At 41.7% G+C, this 22730-nt stretch overlaps 2 protein-coding genes across 2 annotated transcripts in view; one reads left to right on the top strand and one right to left on the bottom strand.

Moving 5' to 3' along the window:
- The window catches only part of LOC138741223 (transgelin-like), a 68712-nt gene that overhangs the window by 5555 nt on the left and 40427 nt on the right, over nucleotides 1–22730 (top strand). The window lies entirely within an intron of this gene.
- On the bottom strand, nucleotides 1340–20937 carry LOC138742110 (palmitoyl-protein thioesterase ABHD10, mitochondrial-like). The gene is made up of 9 exons (XM_069896295.1): nucleotides 20900–20937; nucleotides 20442–20527; nucleotides 19550–19705; nucleotides 17956–18097; nucleotides 17014–17076; nucleotides 14103–14279; nucleotides 8482–8593; nucleotides 6826–6963; nucleotides 1340–2095 (listed from the first exon to the last, which is right to left on the bottom strand). The coding sequence occupies exons 1-9, from the start codon at nucleotides 20935–20937 to the stop codon at nucleotides 1748–1750; spliced, it is 1260 nt and encodes a 419-aa protein (XP_069752396.1). The 3' UTR covers nucleotides 1340–1747.

Here is a 22730-nt window from a genome sequence, read left to right as displayed (position 1 = left end):
TTTTTTACATTCTACGTGGTTATGTGAGACGGTGAAACCTTTTTGGAATAGATTTAAGGAACTTTTAGAAGATATTTTTGTTGGGCAATATTAAAAGGTTGAGTTTAGAATTAAAATTGTTTTTTTGAGATTGGCAATTACTTGGACAAATGAGACTAATTTGAGTATTCAGAGATGAGATCTTGTATTCTATTGGAAAAGATAACATATAATTTACATAATAATTATTCCTTTTTGGTAAAACTTGGAGCCCGTATTTGGATTACCTGGGTTGAATTATTAATTTAGTGGTGTTGCTCTGAACCATAGTAATTAATTTATGAATTTTGTGTTATGTGATCTCCTCTTTCTTTTTGAGATATTTTTTATGTATATATAAAGTTGTATCCATTATTGTATGTTTAACATATCTATCATGATTTAATAAACAAAATTTTCAAAAAAAATTAAGCCTTTGTAAGTTTCTGTTGAATGATCAATAACTATAATAAATTCCAATTTAAATGAACAAATGTAAAGCTGTTTCCAATTAGCAAGTGCATGTAGGCATTGATTCAATTTATTATACAAGTTGACCCCTTTTAGACTGATCTTTGAGAAAGGACAATGCATTAGAGAAGAGTTGGTGACTTTTCCTAGTTCTCCCACTAGCATTACTGCAGGTGAAGTAATAAACTGTTTATATTTTAAACTGGTTGTATCGTTCTCTGCTGTATTTATTTACAGGTAAGTTTGCAGCGCAGGCAAACTTTTACTTCCTGCTTCAAGCTTTTTATACTATGAGCTACCTCTTCATTTTAAGAAGGTGGGTATTATTTACCTCCATCCTGTTATTTTCATGCAAGTTAGATAAAATAGATATTATGGCAAATAAAGGGCTTGCCACATCAGAGGCTAAAGACCAAAATTCTGTTCATGGGTTAACATGGCTGCTGTTGGAACTCAACAGAACTCTGGCCCCATTTTGAATAGGAAGTGCAAAATGATTAATGATTCTCCATTTCCCAAAGTTAAACCTACTGTTACCTAGAAACACATTTCAATGAATCAAAACTAATGGCAGAGATAAACTTGTAACTATGTCCAGGGATTGAAGCAAGACAGATTTAATGCTGAGCAAACTCCCAAAACACTTTATGGTCAATTAAGTACTTCGAAGTGAAGTCTTATTAACACACTGTAGAAAACTGCCTCTTTCTTACCTCAGGGCCTCTTCTAAAACACAACAAAGAAATGTTAAAAGCTTTGTAAATATGTGCCATTCCCATTTGTTTGAGGAAGTTTTTCACTGGCTAAGTGAAAAGTGGAAAAACTATTTTGTGCAAGAATTGACCAAAAGTTATTTAAGATTCTGCATGGTGTTTTCATTTTCAACAATGCTCTGTTACACTGTAATAAAGACTTACATAATTTTTGCAGTAAGGTCATCACCGTTAACTAACAGCTTCATTTCCTTGCAGCACAGGAGAAAGACATTGGGTCCAACTATTATGCACCACCTCAAAGCAATCCCATTAATCTCATTCTCACAATTCCCCATGATCTTTTCTTTCTCAGGTGCCCATCAACTCTTCCCCCCCCCCACCGACCCACATTTGGGATAATTTACAGTAGCCAATTAACCTACAGCATGGAAGAAACAGGTGAATGTAAGGGGACTCCACGCAATTCCATAGAGGATGTACGGTGGGGAACTCTGTACAGACAGGACCTGGGGTCACGGGAGCTCAGGACAAGGATCATTAATTCAGTCCTTGCTTTTTGTTAACTTCTGTGCAAGGTCGTCAACAACAGACACAAGCAGGTTCAAGTCCTCAGTCTGCGACATGCGGTGGTCGCCATTCTTCCGTAGTATGATGTCAATGTCGTCACTTGCGAGCTGCTCCGCCACCCTGATGGAGTTCTGCCAAGGGACGAGGTCGTCCTTCATTCCATGGAGGAGCCGCACTGGGCAGGAGATTGGGATACTGCTCTGAAGCACACAGTGCTGCTCCTCTGCCTCCTTTATAAAGTCATGCTTAATGGTGTAGAAGCCATTGGCAGCGTACTTGCTTGGCATCTTGTACTGGCCTGTCGTCTCCACTTCCTTCCTCATCTATAGATCAAACCACAAGTCAGACACATTTAACAAACCCAGGGAAATTCTTTCCCATAAATGTCCAAGTATCTAGGGATCATTCACAAGGCCAGTACTTACAGCTGATTCCCCCAAGGTTTTGAGAGTTGCATTATGTACTTGCTTGAAACACAGCAGCTATTCTCATGAAGAAACTCACACGTTGCTCTTGAACAGGAACTTGTTACTTGCATCCATCAGCAAAAAAGATCCAGTACCATTGTTTCAGTTCAGGGGAACAAACAACATGGAGGGGGCATCTGCATATGATGGACCTTCTGCTCTTCTTGATGGTGGAGTTTTGGTTGGAAAGTTTAGCTTTGAAGATAGATCAACTTCACTGAGATTCTTTTTAGTAGAGCCAAAATTAAAAAACGGTAGGGCAAGAAGAGAGTGAAAAGGATAGGATACCCACCTTAATTGTACACTAATTATATCCAGCATGTATTTAAGGTAATTAAAGTTTCTGAAGGAAATAGTTTCCCCTAAGAGCAGATGGGGTCTGGAACTCACTGCCCAAGAGGCTTTTGAAGGCAGAAACTTTCATTGCATTTAAAAAGTAATTGGATAGGTGCATGGTGAGTTGGGATCTGCAGTATTACAAAACGAGTGCAGGAATATAACTAGGGTGGAAAATAACTCTTACTCCATCTAGGTAGGACGGAAATTGAATTTTCCATTCTCAGGTAGCCGCACACTTTGTGCTCTTTTCCCTCTGATCCATACAGGTTCTCCAAATATTCACTTCCCCCTCCTCTATGATGATTCCATCTGCTTTATTACTCATACAGTTTACTGCCCTTCACCTCTAGATTGATACACAAATATGGAGGGATATCTGTCATGTACAGGCACAGAGTTTTAGTTTGAATATGGGGATCCTGTTCAGCACAGACATAGGCTGAAGGGCCTGCTCCTCTGCTAATACTGTTCTATTTGTAGGATTACCTTTAATTTTAAAGATGGTTCATTTTGCTTTCAGATTTGTATAACTTTTTTTAAATGTTCTTTTTCAGTCAAAATGTGTTTCTTGTAAAAAAGGCAATATCAACTTTTTTTTTTATATATAATTTTCAATCCCCGTACATTAAAAGTTGCAAAATTCAAATTAGACATTTCTTTACCCTAATACATTCTTCACACTATTATAGAATATTGCTCCCCTTGCTAAAAAAAACCCTTGTAAATAAAATAACCCTTCCCCCCTTATATATATATATATATATATATATATATATATATAAAAAAAACCCCAATTAAAAAAAAATCTCAATCACAAACTACAATAATGTGGTAACTCCCTAAAAATCTGGGTGTGGTAAAACCCACTCGTGGCAGATGACTATCAAAAGCTTCAGTGCCATCCACCCCCCACCCCTGTCAAACTATTCCAAAGTACTTAATCAAACACATTCATCCCAATGATTCCAGTCCCAATGACAGTTCCGGATCTTCAATATCAAGAGGACTCTGTGTCAATTCAACCTTCTTCCCATTCCCATTTACCCTCCTTTTGGGTGACGATAATGGTAACCATCCACTTCCTCGTAAATCTGGTAACGAATTAGCAAAAATTTGAGACTGAAAATTTCCATAAAAGACTTTCAAATACAGCAGGATAACGAAAAGCCAATTTATAACCCTTTCTCCACAGTACTTCTTTAGCTGAATTAAATTCTCTACACCTCTTAATAATTTCTTGACTCAAATCATCATTTAAAAAAAAAACACTCTGTTGGCCTGAACCATCATTGGAGTCTGATTTTGTCGAGCCTTTTGAACTGCAATCCGGAATATCATTTCTCTATCCTGGTATCTCAAGCAGCGAATCAAAACTGCACATGGTGGTTGGCCCGGAAATGGCTTCTTCCTCAACGTCCTATGTGCCTGGTCCAATTCCAGACCATCTGGAAAAAAATTCACTACCCAGCACATCAGGAACCCAGTTCTTGAAAAATTTCACCGGATCTGGGCCTTTAATATCTTCTGGAAGAACTTTTTTTAAAAAATATATTATTCCTCCGACCTTGATTTTCTAAAGAATCAATCTTCAACAGTTCCTTCTTCTGAATCCCCCAATCCACAAAAGTATCTTCCACTTTTTCTCTATTTCATTCCACTTGATTTTACATTCATAAAAAGCTTCTTCAATTTTTTTGAAATTATCCTGTACAGTATCCACTGCCTTGAAACATCTATTAACATCACTTTTAACCATCTTCATATCATTCTTCACAGAAGACATTTCTTCACAAATATTATTCATTTTAATTTTCATTTCCATAAATGTCAACTATCTTTTAGCCTCCACGGATGCTGCCTGATCTGCTGAGTTCCTCTATTGTTTGTTTGTTTGTTTGCTCCATGTTCCAGCATCTGTGTTCTCTTTTGCTTCCAATGAGAATGCAAGCCATTTCTGGCTTGACACGTTTATAATGGGATGAATTATCCACGTGTGTGCTGCAGATTTGCCAACAGACACCACTGAGCACCCGAGCAACCACTTAAAAAGACCGAGTCTTCTTAAACAAAAAAGTCTTCAGACATTGCGATTGTAGTTTAATACACAAGAGTATTAGAGAAATTCAGCAGGTCACGCAGTGTTCATAGAAGGCAGATAGCATTTCAGTTCTGAGCCCTTCATCAAGCTTGTGCCAGAATGGAAAAGGTGGAGTGATCACTACAATCCACGTCCATCTGCTCAGCCACCAGATTCCACATCTTTCAAATGGCAGCTTTGTGACACATCACCCTCACCCAAAAATTAAAATTAAATGGTAATCCTACAAATAGAATAGTTTAGCACAGGAGAAAAAAAATCCTTCAGTCTGGGTCTGCGCTGAACATGCCCAAATCAAACTAAAACTCTGCTGCCTGCGCAAGACAAATACCTCTCCATATTCATGTGTCTATCTAGAAGCCTTTTAAACGCTACCTCTGAATTGGTTTCCACTAATACTACTAGCAGTTTGTTCCAGGCAGCCAGCATTCTGTAAAACATTTGTCCTGCACATCTCCCTTAAACTCCCACCACTGCCCCCTAACTTAAACACATCATCCAGTTTGCACCACTTTTACCCTGGGGAAATGATTCTGACGGTCTACCTTGTCAAAGCCTCTGTTTTATAAACTTAAAACTAATGAAAGGCATTACCTAAATGTTATACTGCCTTTTTCCAATTTGGGGAACAAAGGAAAATGATGTGGGTTGGTCTTGGTTGAGAATTTAAGATTGAACTTAACATGTTATTGTCCTATGTCTTGATGAGAAATGCTTTGTTACACAATACAAACACTGTAATGCAAGACTATCTCTGTACAGATTAGTCTTAATAAATAAGCAAGTTGACATGGCATATTATATTTTGAATGTGCGCAATGTCAAAATTTGACTGAAATTGTGCATTTGGAGAAGGTGTCAAGGAGTTCAGCAGACTGTCCATCCGTAATAAGTGTGAGGTACATAATTATACAAACTAAACAGAAATTGGATGAAATCAATCTCATTAAAGAGATATAGATGTAGAAATTTGAGCATCCAGAGGTGTGCTGGAAGACATAATATTGTACACATACAACCAGATTAATTGTGGGCTTGATCTAGCAAAATACTTATCTCCTTACTCATGATGTGTACAACATTAACCATACATTTATTGCCCGTCCCACTTTGCTCCTGAACAGAGAGGTTTAGAAGCCTGTAGTGGCATATTGGCAAACCCAGGTAAGGACCATGAATTTTCTACCCTGAAAATCATTGGTCAAGCAAATGGGTCTGCACAATTTGGTCATTTCTTGGCTAACTTTCCACTGCAAGGTCTATTTACTTAAATTTGTTACCAGGTGCCCTCATAGGATTTGAACTTCAGACTCTTGATTACTGATCCAGGTCTGATGGATGCTGGAAGGCACAAATGCTAGCCCTGAAGACTAACCACAAACCCAGCAGCACTCGTGATCCATGGCATCAGTCATTATTGTGTTTGTTACTTACATTCTTCCCTTCAAATCAGGTTACATCAGGAAGGGCTACGGCAGAGGTGGAACTAGGACATCCATGGGGATAGTGGCTTTGGTCAGGTCGTTAAATCAAGTCTTTGAGAGTGGGAGAGGTGAGGAGAAGCCAGGATCTCTACCCAAGAATGGTAGAACCTCCTTTGGAAACAGCACATCTAAAATATAGTTGTTCGAGGTGCACTCAGAATAAGAGTGGATTCCCAGACCACCCTTTGCAAGGGGAATAACATTATTCCTATGCGTGTGGGACATGGAAATTATTTTGATAGCATCTGTGCAACTTGTGAATGGTACCCAGAGAGGTGAAACCTGATCCATGAAAATCATGATAGTTAATTTTTTTTGACAAGTGGAGCACTGGTTCCAAAAAAATAGAGACATGCACTTGAATTTCTAGATCATGGTGTTTTGGGCACTTAATCTTAAAAATATCCAGAAATTTCTGTGCAATTTCAAATTAAGAAGAAAAGCATGAAAATAAATTAATGGATAAAGATTCTCTTGCACTTCACCTTTATAGTTCCCAAAGCATTTTTCAGGCAATGAAGTGTTGGGGAAATGTAGTCACTGTTGCAACTGAATTGACACTTACCAGAGAATCTGTCTTTCGAATTTATCCTCCAAGCAAAATGCATGGCATTCTGCAATATTCCAACTCCAGACATGCAAGTATTAAATGCAGTTTCTCTTACCTCTGGAGGGAGCTGTCTGAAAGCAGATACAAATTGATCCGCAGCAGTTGCTATGCCGACCATTCCCACCACCTTTTCCGGTCTGGCAAGGGAAGCCAGTAACATAAGCCATCCTCCCATGCTGGAGCCCACGAGAATCTGAAGCATCAAAGGCAGAGGAGACCCAACTGAGACATAAAAAACCTTACTTATATTTCAAAACAAACTTTGTAACAAACTTTAAAGAATCTGCGAAAAATGAAATTTCAGACATCTTCCCCATCAAACTGTGCTTAGGATTTCAACCAGAAATATTAACTGTTTCCCTCCCTGGATGCTGCCTGACTCAATGTTCTCTAGCAGTTTGTCCCTTTAGATTCCAGCACTGCAGATTCTTGTGTCACATTACATACATTGAAAGAGGAAGTGCAAAGGATCAAACAATCCTGCAATTCCTGCGTATTCTAACATACTACACAAATCTCTACACACTTCCAAAGACAGCTAATAAGCGGGCACATTGCTGTAACATAGGGTGCATGCAGCTGTTTATATACAGCGAAGACCCAGGTAATCCAGCTCAATAATGGAATGATGAATGAATATTGTCTCCGTGTCCCCTGGAAGGGTTCTTCTGCCCTCCTTAAAAAGACTGGTGGACAAGGTCTTGGTCAATTCCACCTCTGCACCACTGCAGTGATGGCCTTGATATTTGCAATCAAGTTTCAAGAGCAACAAAGTGCTTCCCACTAATGCATGATTGACAGTTACCAAGTCCATCTTTATCCAGATACAAGGCTGCTTTATTTTATAACCCAAACTTTCTTATCTTGAGACATTATAATTTATTAGAAGACTCTAGATAAATGTAAGCAGTCAAGAGATGGAGGAATGTTGATTAAAAAAACTATAAAGAACATTCAAAATTGGCTACTTAACATGTTCTGGTGAATTGCAATCATCTCCATTCATTATTTTCCACACATTCACTCTATCTGGGTAGTGACAATAACATTTATTGTTCAGCCTGAAGAGCCCAGGAAGTGAATTAAAAATTCATTAGCCACTGTGGTGAGATGTGAACGCAAGTCTGGCGCTTTCTAGTTTGGCTTCAGTTATTGGCTCCAGAACTACTTTAACCCTAAAACTTTGTTTTGTATGTAGTGCGCTCACACACAAAAGCTTCTCCCTCACTGGAGATGCCTTGTAAATTTCCCAGCAATATTATTGGGGGTGGGGGGTGGGGGGGAAGCAGTGATGGCTGTTTTGAGCAAGATGGTTCAAGTGCTATTTTACCCTCTGACCTGTCACATTTGACTAATGGTTACCTACTTCATAAACACAAGTTACTTCCACTGTGAAGATTAAGAAGCTTTCTGTGAAACATCCAAAGGAACAATGTCCCTTTAAGAATTACTGGTATATGTCATTCATGTTTGTTGATATAGAGAAAGGGTTTATCATAAAACAAATAGCACAGAAGCTTGTGCAAATTCACCTCACCAATGACTCTTAATTCAAAGCCCTTAACATTTTTCTTCTTTGTATATTTAGCTTTTGAAAGATCATATTGGAGTATTATTCTCAATTAACATAGGGAAAAGAAAGTTAATTTCAGCTCAGTGAATAAATAAAGTTAATAAAGGAGACCGAACAAAAGGGGTTCCCAATACTGACCTGTGGTCCTGTGGTAAGTTTGTCCAAAACTGACATTGTGTCATTCTTCCAATCTCCCAACAAACAATCCTCGAAATTTCCATCTGAGCTTCCACAGCCTGTATAATCAAACCTGAACAGAGAAACACCCAATATGGCAAATAAATTATTGCCCAATTTAAACAATATCTTTCTTGAAATGCCTCAGACTAAAATAGTTGTTGAATTTGATCCATATTGTAAGCACCTACAATTAAACCAAAAGGGTCAACTTTCTCTATTTAAAATGGCTGCAAAACAGTTGTCAGCTAATAATGGATTTTTTAAGTCAATATCAAAGTTGGAACTGGTAAGTAGGTGGCCTGATGGCACTCTTGCAGTGAAATACTGCACACTTGATTCAGCTGGGAATACTGGATAATTATATTCCATATCCCGCCATCACATTAAATGAAGATCATAAAACTTTTTTTTTGGCAATGCCTTTTGTCCAGTTTGTGAATACAACAATTCATTTAATCTCAGGTGGACAGACATATAACAAAAGATTAATCAAGGATTACCAATTGATAAAATATACATACATCAGTGGGCTGATGGAGGACAGCTGCCCATTTCATAGCACGTGCACCTATTTGGTCCCATGGAAATCAGAGCAAACCATTTTAGCAAATTACCACTGAATGTGAATAGTCTGATTTGACTAAAGCTTGCAGAAATATATTTTTTTAATTCCTTAAAAGGACAAATCAAATGCATTGAACCAATTGGCAACAAACTGCTGAATTACTGGCATCACAAAAAATATTGGGTACTTCTTTCCCCAATAATTAGCAAGTTAAACTTCCTTGCATGTGTCACATTATGCCCATGATGTGGATGGCACAACTATCACCAACCTTCTGCCCATTTTCATACACAGAAAAGCAGCAATTCATCATTAGAGAGAGAAAATAAATCAACCACCTTCCTATTTTATTTACAGGAAAAAGAAATTTCAGTCACTTCTTGGCTTTCAACTTCCATCAGAACCCATTACATAAAGAAAATTATATGTTGCTTGGTGAGGAGTGCACAGGGAAACCTCTCCCACTCATCACCACCTTGTCCCCTTGGGTCTGATTAGTGGCACATAGATGTTTAAAATTTATTAGGCAGATTTTGAACACTGTATGTTCATTTCTTTCTGATATCTACTCTGGTAATAACCTCACAGATGCAGAGTTGTAATGTAGAGTGCAATATAGTTTTCATTACTCTTTATCAGAAATAAACACCAATTTTAAAAGTGATTTGCAAAATGTGAAGTGTTCTGATCTTAACTACACTTTCTAACCACCCATTCATTACACAATAGAAACAAATACAGGCCTTTGGTTAGAGGAGCAGCAAACTCGAGTTCAAATGTGAAGGCACGAGGTTCAAGACCCATTCAAGAGATTTATAAATTTAATCTGGGGTAAATATTTATCTGGTGGGAGGTGCCATCCTGTTGATAAAAATATAAAACCAGGGTCTGACCACGTTCCATGGAGTGAACAGAAGTTCTCTCCTCAAGGAGAAGGACGGTCAACATTTATCCCACAACCATGAAATACAAATCTCAGCATCACTTTTCTGGACTAGATCTCTTTTAAATACTAAAATTCATCAAAGGTAGGTTGACCTGCCCCCCCCCCCTTTTTTTAAGCCTCATATTAACGGTTTTATGATGTATCGGATATACAAGTTGATCTCCCATTTTTGGGCTGTCTGTGCCTCCTACCAACAACCCAAAATTTATTACAACACCCCAATCAACAAAACTGTAAATTAAACAAGTAAAAAAAACACCTCGGCCTACTGGGCAAGAGCGTGGATCTCATTCTCCCAGCAGGAGCAGGAACTTTGGACCTATGGCCACCTTGTTCTCCCTAGCAGGAAGGTTGACCTCAGCCTACGAGGCAGAAGTGGCGACCTCAGGCTCTACAATTGTTTTGCATCAAGGGCTGGAAAACGCTGTTTTGTCAGGTTGTACAGATGATAATCTTTGTGATCAGCGTGTACATTGCCGTTGTCATACCTACGCTCCTGTTCGGCTCCGAATCATGGGTCCTTTACCGGCATCACCTATGGCTCCTAGAATGCTTCCATCAGCGTTGTCTCCGCTCCATCCTCAACATTCATTGGAATGACTTCATCACCAACATCGAAGTACTCGAGCTGGCAGAGTCCACAAGCATCGAATCCATGCTGCTGAAGGTGGGTCACGTCTCCAGAATGGAGGACCATCGCCTTCCCAAGATTGTGTTCTATGGCGAGCTCTCCACTGGCCACCGAGACAGAGGTGCACCAAAGAAGAGGTACAAGGACTGCTTAAAGAAATCTCTTGGTGCCTGCCACATTGACCACCGCCAGTGGGCTGATATCGCCTCCAACCGTGCATCTTGGCACCTCACAGTTCAGCGGGCAGCAACCTCCTTTGAAGAAGACCGCAGAGCCCACCTCACTGACAAAAGACAAAGGAGGAAAAACCCAACACCCAACCCCAACCAACCAATTTTCCCTTGCAACCGCTGCAACCGTGCCTGCCTGTCCCGCATCGGACTTGTCAGTCACCAACGAGCCTGCAGCAGACATGGACATACCCCTCCATAAATCTTCGTCCACGAAGCCAAGCCAAAGAAACAGATGATAATAAACTTACAACTCTCACTGCCATTACAGATAAAGAATTCCAACAGGTTAATTGCTTCCTGAATAAATGTCCCCTCCTTTCTGCCCTGAATAACAACCAATCCTCTATTTTGAGATTGTTATCTCAGTTGCTACACTCCCCAGAGAGAGGAAACACCTCTATATCTACCTGGACAAGTCCTTAAAAAATACTGTATTTTTCTGAAATCACTGAACACAATGCCTTTCAATCTCTCATCAAGAAAAAAAATTATTCTGCCTATTTTTTCCCACCAAAATGTGTTTATTGACTTGGTTTACTCTGATATTCATTCTCATTGAGTAAATTTTACTCTGATGTTCAACAGGATATTTACAGATCAAATATATTGTTGCAAATGCTCAGTAAAGCATGTAGAGTAGATTTAAAAGCAAATAATAAAAATGGTGACAGGCATTAAGTAACTCTCCAACAATTGTAATCAAAAATTATTTTTAATTTAAACGTGAAACATTTTAGACATTAGGTCAGTAAGACTGATGTGGCTGATCTCCATTTATTAGCCAATTTTATTCACAAGATTGGTCTCTTTAATTAAATGAGTTGGATGCAAGAACATCTGAATGTCAAAGGTGCAAGATAGTTCATTGAAATTTATTTCCTTCCACTCTGCAAATTTCTAACAAATTTGACTTTTTAAAAAATCCAATCTTAGTCCTTTTTCATAAAGATCTTTCTGTCTCACATCCCCAAATGCAGTATAGCAGCATGAATAATTCAGACTGATCTGTGCAAATCCAACCAAGACTGCTGGAGAATTTAAATTCTATAAATTTTGTTTAAAAAAGCTTAAGCTGAAAAAACACCAATATCAATAATGTGACCATGAAACTACTCGATGTCATTACCAAACCAAAATTTGATTCAGTAATGACCTTTAGGAAAGGAAATCTAACTTCCTTTCTGAGCCTGTTCTACATCTGAATCCAGACCAACAATAATACTATAATTATACTTGGCCTTGGTGAGACCACACACTTTCAGCATCATGCACTCCTTACCAAAGGGAATACACAGTAAAACACCGATAATCCAACACAACAATAATGCCACACAAAGATTTTTTGGATTACTTGAGATTATTTCAGTAAAGAAAATGGCAGTGTTGCCACTAGTGTAGACCTGGGGAGAGAGGGGAGTGGAAACACAGCACTCGCCAGCAGGGTCCTACAGCTGATGGCTCCGTACAGGCTTTAAAAGGCCGCTAAAGGATCTGATTGGGTTTCATTTAAAATCCTATAACTGCAGGATCCAGGTCCAAGGTCCAGGCAAGTGTTCGGCAGCAGTCTCTAAGGGTTGCAGTCTCTGGGAGAGCAGCAGACTGGGGCAGAGCACCAGCAACGTGGAAAACACCCTCCATTGAGGAATAGCAGAGGAAAGGACTCCAAGGACATTGAACATAGTGGGAGACCAGCGAGGGGCTTTGTGTCTAAAGGACAAGTACAGGCAGCGAGCTGTTGGCAACTTGCGGGCAAGGAACCCACACAGGCTGCTTGTGGTGGTGGCGTGTCAAAGGATCCAAACCAGGCTGCGGGCTGCTGGAGATTGGCTCATGAAAACCAAGTATCGGAACAGGGATGCCGAGAGGATCCTGAGAGGAACTCCTGAAGGCCCCTGGGCACTGAAGATTTCCTCATAATGTCAAGAGGTTTGGTTCTGGGCTCGGGTTGCCAATGCTTTGAACTGGAGTCTTGTGCAGCTGTAGAGGCTGCAGCAGCGCTGGAGGCGAATCCACAGACAGTGACTCTGGGGGGACTCCCTTTTGCTTTTCTTTCTTGATTGTAAAGAGCACCGGGCAATGCTAATGTTGAACCTCTGTCCGCCATAAGGCAATTTCATGTAATATTAGATTTCTGTGTTATTACGACATTAAATAGTACTTGATCTGATAATATGCCAAGATACTTCAAATTCACTTCCACCCAAAAAAAAAAACAAAAATGATTTTATACAATAGTATAGTAAATTTTCCAAACAACAGAGTTTAAAGGGAGTGTGAAACACAGGGTCCCGTAAACTTCAAAGGGAGCTTGGGAAGCAGCTGCTCAGGGAGTCAGATGCCAAACCATTCCAAATATTGGGAGAGCAGATAATCAAATATATACTGTGGAGGAAATGAATTCACCAAACCAATTTCTCTGATGACAGGACTATAAGATTGAGAGAGACTTGGACAACTAGGTCTCCAATTCTCTACAGTTTAGAAGAAGAATGTACAAAATACAGGTACTGACAAGGCTGGATGATTTCCCTTCCACAGAGTCCGGAACCTAGGACCATGTCCTCAGGATATCAATGACAGAAATGATTTAAAAAAAACCTCTTCACTCAGATGGTGGTGTAGCTATGAAATTCTCTCGCAGGAAGGTAGCGGAGGATGGATTGCCGAATATTTTTTATATTCCCAGACACAAAAGCCATCAAAGCGCATGGGAAGGAATACAATAATATGGTGTAGAGAGAGGATTTGCCAAAATCATATTGACAGGCAGAGTAGGCCTACTCGCTACCTTGACGAAAGGCTTAAGCCTGAAACATTGGTTATGTTTTTTTTAATCTTTGCTACATAAAGTAATTTTCCCCATCTTTACGGTTTTACTTCAATCACAGTATCTGGAGACTTTTGTGTTTGACGACTCTCAACCCTATTTTTTATTTAATGCAGATGCTGGAAATCTGAAATAAAATAGCAGAAATGTTTCTCGTCAAGCAGTTCAGTAGAAAAACTTCAAAACAGCAAAATTATGTTGCCTTTGCCCCATACCAACTGACCTCTTCCTGTAACTCTGTACTCCTTTACTGTTATACTTGTATTGCTCATGTCCAACTGGTTGCTTGCAGAACAACCTCTATCACTGTATCATGGTACGCATTACTTGAAAACAGTGTAAAACACATTTGTACTTTCAGAACTTTGAGACTCTACCTGACGAAGGAATAACCCGCTGAAATGCAAAATGCTTCCAAAGCCAACGCTTTCTCCCCGTTCATGTTGGATTTGAATCCCGAAAGGAATACAACTCCAGGATTTCGCCCGGAGATCCTGTGATAGGCCAGGCGTGGCAAGGGTAGCCTCGAGAGAAACTGAATGGATGACATGGCTCTGCAACATGAAAGAGAGAAAAATCAGGAAGTTTGTCATTGCCAAAACAAGGAAAATGTTACTCCTAGCTCAGTGGTGAGGCTCTACATCCCAGTTTCAGCAAGCCGGGTTTGATCCTGACCTCCAACCCTGTCTTTGGAGTTTACATGTTCTCCCTGTGAACACAAGTTTCTCCAGCTGTTCCAGCAAGAGGCACATGGGATGGTAGCTAAACTGGCCACAGTAAATTGCCACTAATATGTAGGCGAGTGATAAGATTCTGAAAAATGATAAGAATGTGGGGAGAATAAAATGGAAATGATGCCAATTAGTTTGAGTGAGTGCTTGCTGAATGATGCTATGATCAACCAATTTACAAGTGTCCAACCTTACTGGTTTTTCAAAAACAATTCCATTACCATCAGCAAGAAAGGAAAACTTCAGATCTTGATTGGCAAAATATCATTGTTAATATTTGCTCTGGTATGGACTGGAGTTTGAATATTTGCTGGGTTCAGATGCAGATGTGGAAGCCATGCAATCCCAACCCTAGATGATTTGATACAAATCTGATTTACCTGACATTTTTTTTTAAAAAAGAGCTCAAACCAAATGGTATGCTCCAAATGCAGTCTCAAAATGCCACAGAGCTTGCAAGTTAAATACCAAATTAATTCAAAACAGCAGGCAAATCAGATTCTTGTCACAAACTGAAAACAAAATAACTGCATTTTGATCCCATTTTTTAAAATATGAAACTATAATAGAATAAATGGATGCCAAATTGTGGTTCACGCTCCTCAAATATCCAGAATGCAAGCACAATAGTTCAAATAGCAGACTTGGTGGTACGAATAACCAGCATTTTCTAAATTTAACTCACAATGAACAGGCTGGTAACTGCCCTTGAGAAGGTGGTATTGAGCTTCCCTCTATTGACGTGATCACCAAATTATTGGAGAAATTATTATCATATATTAAGAAAAATAATAAGACACTATGACCAGTGCTGGTGTCTATAAGACAAATTAAATAATCAACTGCATAAATTTAATGGATTCTCTGAAGAATTTTGGCACAGAAAGAGGATCTGGGGTGTGGGTTGCTGATGGTTTGAACTGGATTCTATGAGGCTGCAGAGGGAGTGGGAGTTCTGAAGGCGAATCCATAAGATGCTCAATAGGCCCTTTCAAACTGCCGTGTGAAATGGGATTAACTGGACAATTTGCCTTGTTAGTTGCCCCAGTTATGTGGCAGTTAGAAAGGGTCCGATCTAGTCATACCTGTCGGAATCCAACTGGGTCCCTGACCTTCCTCAGAGGTAGTCAGGGAACGCAGTTAAACTTACTAGGGCCGACCCGCTTATTCCAGTGACCACGTGTCACCAGGCAGCCAGCATCTGAACATCTGGTAGAACTTCCAGTGAGTGCATGATACCCCTTAAATTGCCGGGTTGGCAATTTAATGGGTTGAACCCCCTGCGATTTAAAAGGTGCTTCTAGCACCTTTGCCCCAGTAATCACCCCAAGGAGGGCTACCCAGGTGCTACAATTTGAATGGGGCTATTGACTCTAAAGGGCCTCTCTTTTGCTTCTCTTCTTCCTATTGTTAGGAATGCTGGGCAATGTTCATGGGCACTCTTTGTTTGCCTTATGTCAGACAAAAGTTGAAATATATCATGTATTATGTGACAATAAAAGGAACCTTGAACAATCATATCTCAAGCATTTAAGGGCGAGCTTTACATTCTAACTTCCTTTCCCAGCTCCCAGTACATAAATTGATCATCCAATATTTTGTCCCTCTCCCTCCACGTAACCACCCCCCACCCCCTAACTCTCCCTCCCACGTCTATCCAACTCCCTTACCCAACATATCTGTCTCTCCAAATTCCCAACCCACAATGACACTCTCTCCCCATTGTTCGCTCCCTCAACTCTCTCCACATATTCGTTTGCCCCCACTCTCCTCCCACATTCGCCCACCCACTCTCTCCCCATTTGTTCGCTCCCACCACGTTTGCTCCCCCACTCTCTTCCCCCCCTCTCTACTAAATCCCTGCTCTACCTCCTCCTCTCCTCGATGCACCAAGCCGCTACTCTTCCCACCGTGGACCCAACCTTCTACTCTTTCCCCTCCCCACCCCGCGCACCCGGCCCTCTACTCGCCCCCCCCGCCCTCTACTCGCCCCCCCCGCCCTCTACTCGCCCCCCCCGCCCTCTACTCGCCCCCCCCGCCCTCTACTCGCCCCCCCGCCCTCTACTCGCCCCCCCGCCCTCTACTCGCCCCCCCCGCCCTCTACTCGCCCCCCCCGCCCTCTACTCGCCCCCCCCGCCCTCTACTCGCCCCCCCCGCCCTCTACTCGCCCCCCCCGCCCTCTACTCGACCCCCCGCCCTCTACTCGCCCCCCCCGCCCTCTACTCGCCCCCCCGCCCTCTACTCGCCCCCCCCGCCCTCTACTCGCCCCCCCCGCCCTCTACTCGCCCCCCCCGCCCTCTACTCGCCCCCCCGCCCTCTACTCGCCCCCCCCGCCCTCTACTCGCCCCCCCCGCCCTCTACTCGCCCCCCCCGCCCTCTACTCGCCCCCCCCCGCCCTCTACTCGCCCCCCCCGCCCTCTACTCGCCCCCCCCGCCCCCTACTCTCCCCCCCGCCCCCTACTCTCCCCCCGCCCCCTACTCTCCCCCCCGCCCCCTACTCTCCCCCCCGCCCCCTACTCTCCCCCCCGCCCCCTACTCTCCCCCCCGCCCTGTGTACCCAGCCGCCTTCTCCCCCACCTGCGGTTCGACCTTTCTGCACTCACACTTCACCAGCTCGCTGCTTCGCAGATCAGTTCCGGCAAGTCAGCGGGGACGCGCCTCCCTTCTCGCGGGGACGCGCCTGCCTTGTTCTGTCATTTCGTGAAGTCTGCTTGAGGTATGTCAATATTCAAAACAACTCATTTAAATTAATGATTCAATAACTAATTGTGAAAGTCAAGTGATTTTAATTCATTTACTTAATTTAGGCAAAGAATTGAATGAAGTTATTTATTTACTGCTGTTAAATTCTCAGATTGAGCATCAGAACTGGTCTGAGTGACATTATCACAGTGAAAGAAGATGCATTTGTGTGAATTGTGAAATGGTACTAAACATCTAACTGAGTATTTGTATCTATGGTGATTTATCAAGTGCAAATTTTGGAAAAGCGTTTCACACATTTGGTTATTCTTTCTGGAGCAGCTGGAAAGGTTCACAAGGAACATTAAGTTAACATCCACTCAATCAGCTTAAAGTTCACCAAATTATAATTTGCACAGCCCAGTCAATCCTTGTGTCACATTTGTGGCCCGAAATGTGAAGTTAATAAAACATCGAACACAAGTTTTATCAGGTAAACTTCTCAGTGTCTTTATTTTCCAGTTTCCTTTGTTCTCCTGCTTGTGCTCTTATCTCTCTCTCATACCACGTGACTTCCGGTACATCTCATACATTTTCATTATCATGACATCCCTCCTTTAATCAGAAATAAACTTTACCTTCACTTACCAATATCCCTCGGAAACCTACAAACATCGTAACTAATGGTAATACTATAACTCAACTACATAAAATTTACTTCCTACAGCACTCATTCATGCACTTTATGATATAAGATTAAATACTGTCCCAAAGTTCTTATTAAAACTATGGCACAAAGTCTTCGTATCGTTTGGGCACTTTCCGGTTTCGTTTCGGCCTGCCTGCGATATTGTCGTCGCTTCTCGGTTGTTCAATCTCAGCGTCGGACATACTGCTCGCCACGGTTTCGGGTGTTTCTGGCGCTCCAGTCACTTCATCAGGAGTGCTGGTAACTGCCTCTGGAACATCATCAGGTCTCTCAGTTTCAGCATCTCATATTGGCCTTTCAACCTCTTCGCTCGATGTATCTCTGGACTGGTACCTTTTTACACCTGATACATTTCTCTTATACAGGACTCCAGTCGGAGACTTGACTGTCACCATACTGCCACTTCTGGATACGACAGTATGGTAATAAGGTGTGTCTAGCTTACCACCAGTTTCATGCCTCACTAGAACATTATCTCGTGGCATGATGTCTGAGTACTTGGCTCCACATTTCGAATCTGTGTACAGCTTTGCTGCACCTTTCTTTTCAGCATCGTGGTCCCTCATCTCCTGGTCGTCTCGGATTTCCTTTATTTCTTGCGCTGTGCTTCTACTCAGCAATGGTTCTCCTCTCTCTTCTATGACCATAAACTCTGCTTCGGTGTACTTATCTCCAGCTTCAACAGTTCCAGTAAAAAATCCAATGGTCTGCAATGGCTTGGTTGCTGTGTATGGATACAGTTTCTTGGAATACTTCTTTGAGGTACAGATGATCTTTTTCCTTTTCAACTTCTCCCATAAATGTCGATCAATCACATTACTGTCACTGCCTGAGTCTACAATGACCTGCATTGTCACTCCACCAGTGATCACTGGGATCTTCTCATGATGCATATCATTCAACGTAAATTGGTAACAACTCTGTTCCTCCTGGGTATCATCATCGTCACCGACTATCTGGCAAATGGTATCTTTCTTTCCAGGATACTTTCCTTTCCCCCAGGCTTTGCCTTTGGAAGTTGTACTCTTCCTCTTCTGGTCTGCATTGGACTTGCTTTTGCACTTCTTTGCAAAGTGGTCCTTACCTCCACACTTTCTGCAAACTTTGCCTTTGGCCGGGCAATATGGGTCTTTTCCAAAGTGACCTCGGTTTCCACATCGATAACACTCCACGTCCTGTGTCGACGTATATCTTGGCTGATTATGGCGATGTGAGAGCCTCTTAATTTGCTGGCTTGAGTTGTCTTTCAGGGTCATGGTATGAAATTGCCCGTCAACAGCCTCTAATGCAGCAGCAATGGTTAAAGCATTGGTGAGTTCCAACTCACTCCCTCTTTCCAGTAGACGTCTTCTGAGTTTATCTGATCTACAGTGCTGTACGACTTGATCCAATAATTGGTTGTCCAAATCAGCTGGCATGTAATTGCATCCAACAGCTAGCTGGCGTAGTCTCGTCACGTACTGAGCAATTTTCTAGCCATCTTCTTGTCTCGTTCTCCAAAACAAATGGCGTTGAAATGTAGCATTCGGTGTCACTACATAGTGTGCATTTAATGCATCTACCGCTTTCCGGTATTCATCCTTTCTTCCAGTATTCAAAAGTGTCTTAAATGTTTCCCGAACTGCAGGTCCCACAGTGAAAAGAAGTAACGCCCTCCTCTGCGCTTTTTGTTCAACTGTACCGGTATCTAGAAATAGGCCACGACTGTCGTCGTAGGATTCAAATTCTTCCAGCCATGCCTTCCACTTCACACTTACAGTGCTTGCATCACCTGTTGGGTCAAAGTGAGCAATTCCACTATGTGTTAGAAAGTCACCGTCTGCCCCAGCCATGAGGAAATATTCCAGCCCCAAAGGTACTGAGTCACAGAGAAAATTCTTATCACCTTGAAGTTCTCTTTAATCCTCTGTAATCTTCTTTAGTCGTTAATTTTCTTCAAGCTTCTTTGATCCTCGTCGCCAATGTCACATTTGTGGCCCGAAATGTGAAGTTAATAAAACATCGAACACAAGTTTTATCAGGTAAACTTCTCAGTGTCTTTATTTTCCAGTTTCCTTTGTTCTCCTGCTTGTGCTCTTATCTCTCTCTCATACCACGTGACTTCCGGTACATCTCATACATATTCATTATCATGACACCTTGGAGTTTAAACTCACAACCTGAGTCAAGTTGACATGTTCACCATGAAACATATTAAACTGTGAATTGGATAATGTTGAAAACACTATTTTCTCAAAAGTTTCTGAACGAGGGTCTCATTTCTGAACACAAAACACAAAGGCACTTGGAGCAAATCTTAAGATATGTTTATGAATATGAAAGAATGGGACTGTAGAAAGAAACAAGCTGTTTCTAGTTATTGCGAAGTCTGCATCAAGGGAATAAGGTTAAGTGTGAGAGATTACCACTCTCAATACTCATTCCTCCCCAGCAATAGCACATTTAAGATTCAAGAATTTTTTATTGTCATGTAATTAAACAGATGAAATATTACATAAAATTTCATTTTTTCTACCACAAGGAAATGATTCCCCATCAGCAGAAATTGCCTGGCATCCCTTTCAATCAGGGAAAGAGAAACAAAAGGAAATCACCAAATGTCCATGGATTCATTTCCTTGCCCTCTGCAGCCACACAGATTAGTTCATCCATCAGCAATCTGAGCTCCAGATCCAAACCTCTAACACGATCAGGAAGCTTTCAGTGACCGAGGTCCCTCAAGCGCTCCTTCCACCCTCGGCATCCTCTCACGTCCCTGTTCCAATACTAGACCTGGTGCCCCTCAGCCATTCTCAAGTCAGTCTCCAGCAGCCCGCAGTCTTTTGTGAGTCATTTGACCACAAGTTACCAGTAGACCACAGCCTGCGTGGGTTCCTCTTCTCAAGTCACCAACAACTCGCTGCCTATGTGTTCTTCAGCCACCAAACCCCTCACTGGATCACCTCATAGTGACCACCCCATAGCATTGTCTCCCGTTTTTCTCCTTCTCATTGGGGGTTGTTTACCCTTGTCGTGGTGCCCTGAACTAGTCTTCTGCTTCTCCGTAGCTTACAACCCCTCGAAGCCACTGCCAAACACAAGCGCCGCCATCTTAGGCCAAGATTTTAAAAAAGCACACCATTGGCTCCTTTAACAGGTCATTTAAAGCCTGTATGGAACCTGCAGAGGAGTGCTGTGCTTCCACTCCCCACTCTACCCAGGCCTTCATCAGTAGCAGCACCACTGTAACATGTTGTAACATGTACCACGCACTATGATCATTCACCTCAGCTGCACTGACAATACTTCTCTTACACTCATGACTCTTCCATCAAGAGTGACAAGGGCCTCAGGCTCCTGGGATCACTGCCACCTTCAGGTTCCACTCTGATCAAAAACAATCCTGGCTGGGAATGATGCCATTCAGTGTTTAATTGTCACTGGGTCGAAACCCTGTTACTTCCTACCCCTTCAGTAGATAGCCCACAATGCATCAAGAAAGCAGTTCGTCACCTCCTTCCAACAGGCAATTCGGGATGTAAAATAAGTCATGATTTGTCAGTTTCAGTCCCATCTGCCAATGAAAGTAAAATAAACTTGAACAGAGAAGAGTTCTTTGTCCAGAGATTTGAAGCCGTGAATCTCACTATTAAAGAAAGTACGTGAATCGGTAGTTTTAGGAAAAATGGAAAGATGAAGGTTGTTTATTTTAAGGTCATTCATGGGGCTTGCAGTGAATATTCCAGACATGGAACATAGTGAAGCCATGGCTCTTGATGGTGCAGCTGTGTTCTCATTGTTTTCTTGTGTACATTTTAAGAAACAATTTAGAAACATGATTTCATTGCAAATGAAATAACTCTAAAGCCACTTTCTCGAGCAAAAACCAATAATTTTCAGCAAGAAACATCAGGGTAATCGGAGAACGTGGAACATGAAAGGATTAATGAACAGGAACTGGAAGGAAAAGAGCCTGGAATCTGGAGCTCCAGAGGAAGGTTACATGAAATCTTCATAAAAAGACTGGTGGAGCTGCACTTGAAGTATTGAATCCAATTCTAGTCCTAGGAAGGATGTGGAAGTTCTTAGGGAAGGTGCAGAAAAGATTCACTGGAATGTTTTCAGAGACAAAGGGGTTTATGGTTCCCCTTGGTCAAAGAAGACTGCTGGAGATCATGATAGATTTATACAGGCAAATAAATGGTAGAGATATCGCTCTCCCCTCCTACCCAATTATTGGATTATTTAAGCAAAAAGTACTCAGATTTTACATGAAGCTGAGAGAAAAGGCTTTGGGGTTTAAGAAGAATGGTAGTAGATCAGGAATGTGGTGCCTCCAGCAGTGATTGAAGCAGTCAATTGGGCTTTTAAAATGAAATCAAATAGGCAGGAGAGTTATAGGGATAGAGACGGAATCAACATGGAACCAACATAGATTCAATGGCTGAATGGTCTGTCTATTAATTCTTCAGAATGGATACAATTTAATTTTTAAAATTTTAGACATACACAATGGTAACAAGCCATTTCGGCCCACAAGTCCGTACTGCCCAATTTATACCCCATTAATCTCCACCGCTGGTACATTTTTGAACAGTGGGAGGAAACCAGAGCCCCTGGAGAAAACCCATGCAGACACAGGGAGAACATATAAACTCCTTACAGGCAGTGTGGGATTTGAACCTCGGTCCAGTCCCGATCACTGGCCTTGTAAAGACGTTGCACTAACCATTATACCAACCATGCCGCCATGATTGGGATTGAATGAAAAGGGAATGTTTCTAAACTCCACTCCTTCCCTTCCTCTTATCGGGCTGCATTTTTAACAGCTCTCCACCCTTCCCCATCATCTCTTTGCTCCTTTCTTCATCCACCTGTACTCATGCATCACCTGCCAGTCTGTG

The sequence above is a fragment of the Narcine bancroftii genome, chromosome 8 (assembly GCF_036971445.1).
Source record: "Narcine bancroftii isolate sNarBan1 chromosome 8, sNarBan1.hap1, whole genome shotgun sequence".
In the NCBI taxonomy this organism is placed as follows: Eukaryota; Metazoa; Chordata; class Chondrichthyes; order Torpediniformes; family Narcinidae; genus Narcine; species Narcine bancroftii.
The sequence above is the reverse complement of the archived record's forward strand: the minus strand, read 5'-3'. Positions and strand labels throughout refer to the sequence as shown.